Source organism: Varroa destructor, unplaced genomic scaffold, assembly GCF_002443255.2.
Source record: "Varroa destructor unplaced genomic scaffold, Vdes_3.0 BEIS01000007.1, whole genome shotgun sequence".
NCBI lineage: Eukaryota > Metazoa > Arthropoda > Arachnida > Mesostigmata > Varroidae > Varroa > Varroa destructor.
In genome coordinates this window covers 18,893,901-18,907,585 of record NW_019211460.1, presented here as the reverse complement: position 1 = coordinate 18,907,585, position 13,685 = coordinate 18,893,901, and the positions used below count along the sequence as shown (strand labels likewise).

Sequence of the window (13,685 nt, the reverse complement as noted above, 5' to 3'; positions counted from 1 at the left end):
TATATATATATATATATATGTATATAGTACGGCGCCTTGTCAAAGGCACAAATTACTATCTAACTTTAAAGCTTTATCATCAAAATATTTCATTTCAGCTTTGACTGACCGAAATGGCAGGTTATTAAAACCCACCTACATATATAATATGTCATATTCCACCTATACGTTGATAGTGAAACAAAGAATTCAGGCCCTCGCACTACACGATACTTCAGTCAGCATCGATAATTGGTAGAACCTATACAACTGATTGCATAAAATGGGAACATACGTACATAATGCTTTATTTTGTTTGCTCTCTGCCAAATCCTCTTATCTGAATCCACAAGAAAGTTTCTCAGATTTAGGTTCTCTGCAGGCCTTAATACTGAACAGAGCTGGAAGACCACATGTTCGTATATGTTTTACAGGTTATTTAAATAAATGGTTAATGAACCAGCTCTACTAACAAGAATATCAGTGCTGTCAAAATAGTTCTGCCAATACGGTCGGATCTTGCGTTGGCCTCCAATGTCCCACACCACAAGTTTGAATCCTTGCGTGGTCACGCTTTTGATGTTGAAACCCTGAAACGTATAAACGATATACGTAAGGGGCATAGAAACATGATAAAATGTTAATTATATAAGACGTCTAAAAACTCGGATTACTTAATCTATGATGACCAGAATAGGAAAGCACGATAGATGAAATCGACAAATATTAAAAATACATAAGATTATGGCATGCACGTTTGCTGAAATAAAGCTATTCAAATAAGTCGATACGTTCCGTTGACGTTTCATTGCAAACGCGTTACATAGCTCAATGAACATGTAGCCTAGCAAACATTAAGCGTACGCCTATGGAAGAAGAGGACTAAACAAAGAATCAATCGTGTGGAATAACTGGAAATACCGCCCGCGAAACGAGGTCTCAATTTTAATTTGTTATTGATAATTTTAAGCTGTGTTGAATATATAGGCGTAGGGTGCTCTGTCTTTAACATAAAAGTGGCCTTCCCTAACTAGAAAATCTGTTAAGGCCTGTAGGCGTTTTGAGTGGCCCACCCCTAAGCGGTGAATGGGCACAAGCGGTGGCCGTCTTTACAAGACGGATGCTGTGCTGCATTCGACATTTACATACTTGACAAGTATAAGAGGCCACATCATGATACGGGATGCTGGCGCTCTTCGCCTGAAAAGTACTCGGGATGGATGGCACAGTCTTGCCGTGTGACAAGTAATCGAATAGCGAAACATGTAATCAAACGACATCATAGCTACATAGCAAAGACGTGGTTCTAACAATGATGCTTTCTAATGACTATGTGGCAATATTTTTTTGCGATTATCGCTCAATGACGGTTTAACATGTTTGCAAGCAAAACTCGACAGCCCAAATGTTCGATTCCGAGTGTAAACATAGCTCGTCTCGGGTCGGGAAGTAGCCATCTGATGGGATGGCTAATGGCGGGTAGAGTCCTAAACACGCAGCTAGTAATGGTCTAATGTATATGGCTAGAGTTTTAATTACGAAGCTCTTTCTTTTAATTAAGTTAAGAAAGAAAATCTGTTATTGATGTAGTAGTGGCTTTGCTTTCGAAGCGCCATCAATTTATGGCGTACTCTCTTGCAACTTCTTATAGGCAACATAGATAATGAGATATTGATGATCTGCAAAACGTAGCTGCCAGTTGTTAAACGATTCGTATCAGCTCAAGATAGGTTAGCACATTGAAAAGTAGAAAGATATAAAGGCTCTTCGCCAGGAAAAGCTATCACCTTACTTGGGTTTTTTTTTTGTTGTTTCCTAGGCCCTTCTATAGTTTCACAGCGTATAAACGGGCTAACGTGTGTCTGTAAGAGGAGCCTAATCAGTGACCTTAATTGAGAGGCGCTTCTGCAGCTTCAGTTGGGTCGTCCGTGAATTACTGAACTGTCCTATCTGATAAGTCATTTCGGTTGCAAAAGACAATTTGCCTAAAAGCAAGCTCTTACACATAGCCAGGCAATAACAGTGTCGTATACGTGTGTGAGAAACGCAGTCACGAAACGAATACTCGGCCTTCTTCGTATGTAACATGCACTTCACGACTGTACGGCGTTCTCCGCTAGAGCGTGTTGCTAGCAAGCAGCAAATAAGTGCGCCACGACGTGTCCATGGTACGCGGCCCAAGTCGCTAGATCTATATGTCATTAATCAATTATTCTCTCTCAAGGTCACACATCTTAGGGTAGACGGCCCCGGTCTCTCCTTCATTATAGTTCGGTGCCGTTAGTGTCGCACTTTGAAGTGTGCATAGTTAAGCGATTGTACATGTGTAAACGTGACTCGCTTCAGAATACGTATGGATTATCGCTTTTTTATAATCTACATTATTAATAACTTGATCCTCTCCCAGTCTCTCATGACCCACCTTTACATGACGGCTGCGGATTTTCACCAAATTGAGCACAACATGCTAACTACGTTCAAAACAATATTCGGTACAAATACACGGACAACTAGTTGAGGCTTTTACCGACGTACTTATAGTACTGTACAGTTCTCCTTTGTATGCTTCGTTTGAAGATCTAATATTGATCTTGGGTTTATACTTTACGATGCGAGAGAAACCATGGCACAGAATGCCAAAAAAATATTCTGAAAAGCACAAACGCTTTCGTTCGCCAAGCAAGTGCTATGTCTTACATAAGAAAGCCACAACCACAGTATAAGCAATGTGTTATATCCTAAAAGTCGAATCAATATAACTCATTGTAGCAATCGTTTCGCAACCACTGGAACCGACACATGTAACTGCAGCCATCATGTTGGCTTCAGTAGGCGAGCGAGCAGAGCAAATGTCATACGAAAGTTTAAGTTTTTAAAGCCGCAATTGTGCAAGGTATTTTCAAGTATCTGGTTCCCTATTCGCGAGGGCATTATGACCCTATGTATGTGAACAGGTACCATAACTTCGTACGTAATGCTTCTCCATGACGTCTTTTACGCGCTGTGCTATATTAAACGCAAATTCATAGTTTTGCTATTATATATATTCGTGATTTACGGTATAAAAGTTTAGACTGGTTGTCTGTGAGAAAGGAAACTGCTACCATTAGGACCGTGTATTTTCTTGCCGTCACATAGTGGTCCCGGTACACTCGGTAGTTTAATTCATTTGTATTAATTATCCCGTACTTTGTGCTGTAATTGCCTATTATGAAAAGCTGTTCCACGCCGTATATGGTTGTTTAATTAACGGTGAGAAATTGTGGCTATGCTTGCGGAACTGTCGAGTAGGGACAACTTATGCCAAAGGGACAAATGGAACAGAAAAATTACTGCATACCCAATAAACATATCATACATTACGTATGCCATGAGTCTGCATGCTACAAATTCGACAGTTTATCTAGCATCAAGTAAGCAAATTAGAAAGTTTAAGTTACAAAAGCATTATTATACATCAAGTAGCACCTATTGTCCTCTTCAAGTAAGCCTCGATAGAAAGACACAGATCAATTAACGATAGCCACGGCCTCTTCGTTAAGGATGCCAAAGATGAATTAAATCTAAGAGAATCGCCCCATTCATAGCAGGTCGACTTGATAATAAGCAATCAACTTTCGCGAATTCACCTACCTATACCTGACCAGAGCTTTTGGCTAGTGCCATTAGAGATCATGTAAAGTCTGATAGAAACGTATCCGCTCCATATACATAGTCTAGAGACTGTTATACAACTTTAAATTAGCTGGTCCAACCAGCATGACACGTACGGCGCAGCATGGATTCAAAGCGTCGGACCGCTGGACCAAGCCGTAGCGACGCAGCGTGTGAACACGGAATGGCCATCATCTGTAGGGGGGTAAGGGTGGTGTCCAGTGCAAATGGCAGAACAGCTACGCATTTTGATCGCAAGCTAAAAGAAATGTCTGAACGGTATGCTCGACATTCTATTATTGTTCACTCTTATTGCATAGAGATATATATTAGGTATTACTAGGTTAGGGCACCTAAATCGAGGCTTTCCGAATTGCTCTCTCTAACACTGCATCTAGATAGAAACAGAGATTTGAAAAATCTTTTTATATGCGCTAGAGGTATCATTCCTAACAGTCATGCTTGTTCCCAATAATTACCATTGCTTGAACATGTTTGCGTTCTTAAGCAGCCATCTTGCCATTAATTGTCTTGTATAGGCCAGTGTACCATCTTGAAGGAAAAAGACGTTCTTCTATCCACGATTGCACAGCAGTTCGTAGAATATGCAAATAAACTTCTTTTTTGATGGAGGACGTTTAGCGGTGTAACGTCCTTTTCACCGGATGCCAAACTTGGAACTTGCAAATTTGCTTTTACCCACTATAGGCGCATATTATTCCTCATATTTACTCCTGTGGACTAAAAAATGACTACGAAAAGCAAATGCCGAGCAAGCATTTACCACGAAATCATCCCGCATAATATTGCCTATATGTTGGAACAGATCCGCGTAGGGGCTGGCGGCCGTTAAACAGGCCATTTTATGAGTAGGTCAAATCAAGCAAATTAAAAAGGAAAAGCTGTGTCTCTGCATGATTTGCCTAGCACAGAGTCGTATAGATGTCGTATCTAATCTTCCTTCTCTTTTTGCGAATACACCGTCCAACAATCTCGAAACAATCTCGACAGTCGAAATACATTGTCTGTTAACAAAACTTGAATATAAGGTAATATTAATCGTATTACTTCCATGTCAGAAGGGCATATTTCATCGACCTTAGAGGTAGAGAAAATCCCCTTAAGGTCACACATATATGAATATTACTTCTATTGCTGATAGGACTAGATTTGCACACTATTTACGAAAACAGATTCTAGAGTTTTCTTTCAAATTGTTGAAAATATAGTTAACTTGCTTTGAGAGCGTTATATTGCACGGAACACGCTATGAGGTGTATTCGTAATACCCGTTGAGACAATCGAGTCTTAGGATAGATGACTAAGAATAAAACTGAGGTTAGACAGTAAAACTTTAGCGCAGAATTTCTCTAAAAAACAGTCGATCTTACGGAGGCATGCAATCCTTTATGAGATGGCAACAGACATATATTTCACTATGTGAGCAACGTATATTTACTTGTGTGGGCGTAATGTGTGTAATATCTTCGGATGCAATCTTTTTAAGAATCGTCGTCTTCCCAGCGTTGTCAAGTCCAAGTAATAGGACACGTAGCTCCTTGTCAGGCGAAGCCTTCAGCTTCCGTAACAACGCCAGCAGGCCCTGCAATGGCACAAAAGAGACAAAAACAATAATTATAAGGGTGCGCTCCGCAAAAGCTATTAACACTCGATCGGGCTAAAAGCAACACCCGCCATCACTTAAATTTTTTCCCAAAATTGGCCGTCTTCAGAGTAATGTCGCTTTATACTAATCGAGCCCCTGGCGTTACGCTTCCGTCGAGCATAATACGAAAAACCACATGAAAAAACAATAGTTAATAGCATATATGTTGAATGGCTGCAGAACCTGCTAAGGCTATGCTACATATCGTTTCCGTCACCGTGGGCAATAAGAAGAGAGAACCACTCATCCATCACGATTAACAAAAATCTGAAGAGCGAGCTACGTATCGAAGAAGGAAGATTGTTGAGTACTTCTATGTTAACAAATCGCAATAGACTTCTAAAAAGATAGTGAATCGATCATAAATTTTCCCCCCACAACCAGCGATTTTGATGCAGTAAGTGCTAGTGATCTATAGGTCTTCTTTTTACAGTTTTTCAAAACTTGCCAAATACGAATAGTCTGCTCAAAGTGGATCACCATCTTAAGTTACCTTCTTTTTTCCTAAAAGTTTTTTCTAAAAATTTTAAGTTTCCTTCTTTCACTAGCAGCGTTGTCATAGGAGTACTATTTAGATAGTATTCCTTTTCTATATATATATATATATATATATAAACTTTGGTAAGTTGGCTATATTTTCCTAGCTTTAGCTACAGGCTTGGCACCATATTGACCTTTCAATATTTGGCCCGAAAAAGCCACGTCTCCTTTACTCTGATAAACTAAATATATTTTGATCCCCAAATAACGGTGTCTATTTTATGGGCTCTATTCCTGGGAGCAGTAGGAATAGAATTCAAGAACGATTTAGAGAGGCAGAAAAAGACTGACACACAATTCGTGTTAGTGCTTCGTCCTGAGCTGCGTTTCTACTGCTATGTCATTATATTTTGCCTGTCCATTTACTCGATGCCTCCATAGTTAATATTGGTTAAATTATTGGTTAAATACGCATTCATTTCCGTGTGAAGTGTCTATACACCCTTGGTACAAACTCCGCTCTCCCGCTGCAGCTCTATATGTATAAACAATGTATTTATATAGAATTAATAGCTTCGAGCCGTATTGGCTAGCCCAATCGATATGTGATGAAAGTTCTACGTCCTACAGTTGCAGAACTATGCTAAACAAGCCGAAACTCCTGCGCCCTCGTCATCTCGTGGCTAAAGCTTGTAGAATGTATTTTTCCGTGTGGATAGACGGCCGCCGTTATTGTTCCTACTAACAATTTGAATGTTTCACTAAGTTAACGGTTACTATATGGTTGGTTTGCGTTTTCTGCTATACCCTGAAAGTATCGCTATAGTACTGCAGCCGTAATTGTTCTGCACTATAAAAAATATGCTAGAAGACGATTTTTTTTCAAAGAACAAAAAAGTAAAATTAAGCCGTTTTTGTATTCGTGAAGCTGCAACTACAATGATTTAACAAAGTTGACAACTGAGTTTTCCATGTAACTTGCGTGTAAAACCAATTGGTTTAGATGGTTTAAACGGCTGTATAAAAAAAAAATTTAAAAAAAAAATAGTTTCCTCAAGAGATGATCATGTTTGTTGCATTGCATAGCACCGTAACGGCATAAATGAGCTTTTCTATCCTTTCCATAGTGTATCATCTTAAGGAGAGAAATTGGTAGCAATTTTTTAGAGGATAAAAGCTGTTCGTCCAGGGGCTTGTTTCGAACTTGTTTTTTTTCGTCTGCTATTACAGCCATCCGACAGCCATTACAGTTTTCGAAATTATCTTTTTTCTATCTGCACTCTGTGTTATTCGAGCATCTTGTGTTCGTACCGTTTGATTGCATTGGAAAGATATTTTCAAATATGTTATAATTATGGTACGCCTTAGACAACCAATGACGTGTGGTAGCAGCTGTAGATCATTACATCAAGTATGCAAATATTCAATTTTATATCAGTGTCTGAGCCGTTGTGTTTCTGATATAGCGGAGTTTCTAGTTATACGAATCGATCAAATGCAGGTAAAATCCTATATAATTTGAGATTTAATTAAATCTGGAGAATCCGAGACTGTGATACGCATTCAATTGAAAGTGCTCAGGGTTGGGCAGCATATTTCACGCGTTACGGTTCGTGTAACTCAATGGCCATAAAAAAAAAGGACATTTTTTCAATGAGTAGCCTGCTACCGCACACAGTTCTCTAGAAAATAACTAAAATCTGACTAAACGAGATATTTCATGTTATTCTCTATTAGCACTAACTCTTTGAAAGGCCAAAGACCACAAGTTTTTACGTGCAATTGCGTTGAACAAAGGCACACTTTGATGATACCGATACTCCCAATACAGATTTCATTTGTCCAGCTATTTTCTATGAAGCTTCATCGATAATCACCTGCGGCCGGCACGTATCGACCATTGCATGGCATCTTCCTGACTAGGCCATTTTATTATCTGATGAGAACAGCTGCCGACGCGTTTCAAGTTGCTGTTTACATTAGACATGGTCCTTTGTAATCGTGCCTTGCGGTAAGGTTTTGCCGTGCACATCTTGGATTTGAGCCTCATAGGTGTTTAGCGTTCAGCATCTAAGCGTACAGCATACGCATGTCTCAGAAAAAGTGTGTAACTATATATTCGCTACAATTGATTTTCCCTATAGTCTACCATGGCTGCTGTATGACGATTTATTTTAATAAAGACACTTCTTTCGTTTTTATTGTGAACCGACGCTTCCCGATAGACGTCAAGTCACCCAAGCACTAATAAAACATCACGCGTCATTACCGTTAGTACTGAAATTATTTCGATCATATCGTGTACCATTTTAGAAGGAAGAACGAATTCGGACAAGAATTAATGCCAATCACTAGAATCAACTCTGTCGCTGGGAATAATTCGCCGTCGCCGTAATATGCGCTCCTGTCTCACGCTTCACGCGTTGAACTAGCAGACGATTGGACACAATTCAATTCGACAGTCACCGGTATACATTTCGTCAACGTACTACGACCAGTAGATGTTGCAAAAAACCATTTACGACCACGACGAAAGCACAATTCACGACTACGCTTAGCTCATTTTCTTCTTACAGCCTCATGTGAGGCTACCGTTTGGCCGTATGGTCTATACCTATTTGTGCGTCTGTCTGTGTATGCGGATAATGATCGCGTAGAGCATATTGTGCCAGCGATGTTGTGCTATGTTGCCATAGAGACGAGAACAGCGACTCCGTCCGCTGTTGTCGGCCGCTGCAACCGTTCTTATATTAGAGCTGCAGTTAGCTCGCGGTGGGGCAAAGCGAGAGTGAGAGAAAGAAGCAAAACAAAGTCCCAACGTTTTCTGATGCTTACTAGGCGCTGCCAAGTCTTAGGTGAGCATTGAGCGGCAATACTCTGACCCCCCTAGACTGGGCGTCACCCATGGCCAAGCCAGTCAGCCCGCCCGCCAAGCTTCCTGACCCTTGGTAGGTCGATTTGCGGGACAAAAACAACCCATGATTCCTGTTTACATGCCCTTCGCCATACCATATAAAGAGGTTCCTGGTTGATCTCCGCTCAGCTTAGAAATCTAGCTTTGTCGATGACAAGTGTAGAGAAATTTGAAGGAAAATAAGTAGAGCATGAGGGTGTTTTGCTAGGTCGACAACAATACAATGACTAATGATTCAAGCCGTGTCAGCACTGTAAACAAACCTCAGCAATGATATAGCGGCCTATAAATAATATTTTGCAGAGTATTTCAGCTTAAACACAACTTTTGGCGTATAAACTGAAGAAGCCGAGTAAAGCTGATTGGCCTTGCGAATGGCGGAAATTATGTTGGGGTTCAAAAGCTACGCGAGAGTTGCTGCCCTGTTGGTCATCTGGGATCGATGGGTCCTGTACGAGTTGTTTTGATGCCTTCCATACGAATTCCACAGTAGATCGAGATCGCGAGAAATAATCATATCTAGCGTCGTCAAGAGAACGTAAGCGTGACGAGAGCGGACAGAACTACAATGTTGCATTGCCATCCTGAAATCAAATGGCTAACGTTCTAGCGTTCGTGGCTATACGGATGTATGTAAAGCCGGACCTGAGTTGCCGACTAAACGGCTTGTTTGGATCGACTGATATGTTTGTGCTGCTGTTAATTTGACAAACGATTCGTGACTACGGTGATGCACGATACAACGGTAAAAATGAAATGCGAGATAGCGTATACGAGTCGTATTATTCATTAAATTTAAAACGAAAGTTAGGACCGCCAAATATAATTAGAGCGCGCCAGATTAAAACAGATTTCTTAGAATGAACGTAATTATACAAACCGTTAGGGGGAAAACAGTGAAACCTATCCAATTGTCTATATTTACCTGTATTACCTGACAACTAGTAAAGTAAAACACTGGGCGGAGGTGACCTTTTTCAATAATAGATTTTTTCCGTCTTGACAAAATTTATATTTGCTATTGTTTGTCTGTTCCGCAAACGTCTTATTTAGGGTTGATCTTTCTTGGTGGTAAAAACAATAACATTAGCCCATATATGTCAAGACCATTTCATATTTTCTCATATATTGGTCAATATTATTAAAGCGTTTCAAGGTAAACACAAATAGGCTAACGACAAATAACGCTGTCGGTTCTGCTTTTTTTACTTCGATCGTGCCCATCGCTATCCCAACAAAATCTATTATCCATCACTTCTCGTTTTGCTGCTCAATTCTTTTGAGATCAGGTACTGTGGAACAGTTGACTCTTAATTATCGTCGGCTCAGGCAAAAAGACCTATGCGGGTGAGGAAGCATCGTTTAGATGGAGATACCACGAAAGGGTCCGCCACCTAAGTAACAATGACGAAATAGTATATTCTCCAGCCTGACACTGCTGGCAATAACAACAACGATACCTAAACGAGAATCCAATATCTATTTTACGGTACATATTTTCGTAAAAAAAAACAACAAAGGCAATTAAGGATAGCAAAGAATAAGCGTTCAATATGAACATCTTCCAGTTTCAAATAATTCGTGAGTGACTTCATTAATTGGTTGATGCGCTTTATTTATGACTCAACAAGCGATATAATGTCTATCGTTTTGATCTCTGTCTCCGTGATGAACGTTTAGACAATATTTGTTCACGAGCGAATCTGACTAGATAATTCAGTGCCTTCAACAATGCCAAAATAACCAACGATGTATTTATCCTGTCAAATGAATACATTATGTTAGAGAAACCAGTTAGCCTTTTTCTTATTTTGTCGTTGTTTAGGTTCGGCATTGAAAATCGCTTTTTCGAAATCGGTCCAGGAAGCCGCGAGATCTTTCTAAAGCGTCCGCCTAAGTCATCTGCAAAGCCTATAACATGACAATAGTAGCAACCAGAATAATATCGAATAACTGAGCTCGTGCACCTCTTGTTTACAAAGTTAAATCCCAGGCAGCCGGTTTTATTAATTTGTGGTTAGCTTCGCTGTGTCAAAGCAGGAGAGACTTTACAATATTTTACCCTAGATAAAAGCAAATTTAACGTAAGCACATTGTTCGTTCTGCCAAATCGCTCCGCCGCAGCGCTTGAGCTAACTCGGACGCCAGCTAATTACTGCACGCCACCCCGAGGAAACGTAAAAACGTCCCTAGACCCTCAAAGCTTTAACACTTCGTTCTGTCAAACCACAGTATGCTTTTCACCTTTTTGTCGATAAGGAAAATATCTATCTCTGCAAAAAAAATATATATATATATATATATTTCACATTTTTTTCTCAAAACCTGTTGTAGGTATATTAGCAATAATGGTCATGATTATACTTGCCGTATGCGCAACTTCCCTCCGAAAGTCAGGGTTTCTATCTGATGCCCCGCATTACGAGTGATTCTAAGCCTCAACAGCGTGTTCAGTTCAGTATTCGTAATTCACACTGGTGTAAATCAACTTCAGAACGTTATTATTACGTTCTCTGAGCGGCCTTCTACGGATATAAGACAAGTCTACGTTTCGATGTTATTTCTAACTGACCCCCCGTTCTCGAGCCAAATAGATCACCATCGTATTGTGCGCTTGTACGTCATAACCTTTTGCACGGAATCAGAAGGTTGTTTCTCGCACATTCAATGCACTACATTTCCAACTCTTGTGTCTGCCCTGTTGTTTTGTCACCTGTGCGTTTGTCTCGTTTCCTTCCGCTATGTCTGGCCTCTTGCCATTGCTTTTGATTGATATGTACAGTAACTCTAAAAACCCTGTTATCTTGTAATAAGCTTACAATGCTTTGGTGTTACTACTTTTCCCTGGTCATTCTGATTTGTCTTGTTCGCTTTGTTGTTGGTTTTCACACCCATTGCCTTGCACGGTCTGCTCGTATCGACAAATGGCAGCAACACCAGCATCATCAACAACAACGACAACAAAAACCTCATCGAACCTAAACAAGACTTAAATAAATGGTGATGATAGTTTAATATATATATGAAAAAATGAGTGAAATGCGAACGGTAATACATAGCGTATCAACAACATGTGTGGATAGGCAGAGCGTTCTGCTCGTGGTCAGACGAACCGTACCGAGCTACACATTTCTGATGTCAACACATGTGCTCGTCCGCATGTATTGTAATGTTGTACAATTGTACTAATGACATGAAAAACGACACTCAGACAGACAGAAGAAATTTTTACGCATACGAAAATCCGCGCGGCCAAACAAGTCTATGTACTTACTTAGAAGTATATTGGGGGCTTCGTAACGAGTTTCTTCATCACATCGTAGTATAGGCCCGCCGTACTTTCATGCCGTTTCTACGAGATCTCATTTTTAACCTCCGGCACAACCACTGTACTGATCCTCGGCGCACAGAGAAAATGGCGAAAAGTTTCTTCGTAAATCACGCAGCTAACGCAGCTTATTTAGCAGCAGGAGTAGTGGAAATAAGCTATTATTATTCTGATGTACTCTCTCCGACCGTTTTATCTTTCTCCGCCACGCCCTCCCTGCTATTGTACCGTGAGTACCATGTCCTCAGGAATGGCTAGCCTCAATATATAGGAGAGTATGTGTTTTAGAGAATCTCGTACCTTTTACATTCTATATGCAACTGTGGCAAATCATCAGAATACCAGTATGACACTTGTATCGAATGCCATAGAATAGTTATTTTAATTCAACAAGAGTATTCGAATTTAATAAAACCTTGTTTTCAAAGCGTGCTTTTTATTGCTTTATTGCCAGTGTTCACGCTATGTCCGTAAAGGATTTTCGCGTTTCTGAGCGTTAACGTGACCTCCTAACGCATTTCTAATGTGTGTTAGAAGGGCAAACACGATGACATAGTATACGAAATTTGGCCGGCCGGTCGGTCGGTCGGTCGATCATGCTGGAGAAATGGCCCGCGGGAATTGTGTATAAAAGAAACCCTTTAGAGTTCTATGAATACCTGAAGAAATTACACCTGTTTAGGGTTCTTAATTGTATAATTCGTGTGAGATCAGTCACACTCATTTGGATTGCGCAATTTCGAATAGCAAAATAACGATACAAGAGTAGTGCAGAATATTTCGTATACTGGATATGGCCATATTATAGTACATAAAGTTTCAAGTTCTTTCGTTTAATGCTTTTAATGTATCTTTAAGTGTAAGGCTTGGAAATGCCAATGACTCTAGGTTAAAAGTTTGTAGATGTATAAAGGAATACCTTACAACTGTGCAGTTTGTATTCGTGGTCTATCTTGCACTGAAGTTGTACGTTTGAAGTCCGCAGGAAATCAGAACAGCTTAACTTCTAGACCATCAATCGCTATAGTAGCGCAAAACTTTTGTATGCAAGCGCACTCACCATGGACATGAAACGCGCATGGTTTGTATCGGACCTCAACACAGCTTCTTGATGAAACTTCGGAAAGCTTTATTTTCAGGTCTTTTCGGTCCTTAAGGCTTTAATAACTCATTAAATGCTCGGCACTGTATTAAGTACAGAAGGAGTTTTGCTATCTAATTGTGTCTAGTAGTAATATCCGATATTTTATGGTTTTCCATAATTATACGTTAAGCGGACTACACAGCCTATACGCGTGTTATATCTCCGAATGTTATGGCGAGAGACAAATAGGAAAAGCCGTACAAATACCACCCTGTTACTAGTTAATTAACTAATTAAACAATAACCAACATTTCATTACTTCTGCTACTGCAGACGATTCTCAACTCTTACGTATTCTAAATTAGACGTGCAAACCAGATACTCAGTCATTAGTAGTAATCATTATTACAGTACAAACTTTGTCTTGACTCACCTTAGGTTGCAAGCATAGGGAGCATTATTTAAACGAAACACCCCTGAAAATTGCTAGAGCTGCACGGCGACGAAAAAATGACGGGCGGGTTGCCTTCATTGGTAGCGCGTGATGTAGACAGCAGACAGAGTGCTCGCTCTGCTTTTT

General features: G+C 40.1%; 1 protein-coding gene across 6 annotated transcripts in view; it reads right to left on the bottom strand.

The window, feature by feature from the left end:
- LOC111254332 (ADP-ribosylation factor-like protein 3) overlaps positions 1-9,368 on the bottom strand; it is a 34,505-nt gene extending 25,137 nt beyond the window's left edge. For 3 of the 6 annotated variants that reach the window (XR_015316829.1, XM_086974600.1, XM_086974599.1), the window contains exons 1-3: positions 7,657-8,072; positions 5,093-5,236; positions 453-569 (exon numbers count right to left, since the gene is read on the bottom strand). Coding sequence is in view for 5 of the 6 variants with exons in the window: in XM_086974600.1 (XP_086830726.1) it covers positions 453-569; positions 5,093-5,236; positions 7,657-7,680 (285 nt within the window). In the remaining variant the exon portion in view is untranslated. The other 3 variants (XM_022815045.2, XM_086974602.1, XM_086974603.1) reach the window with 3 other exon arrangements.
- Between the last annotated feature and the right edge of the window lie 4,317 nt (positions 9,369-13,685).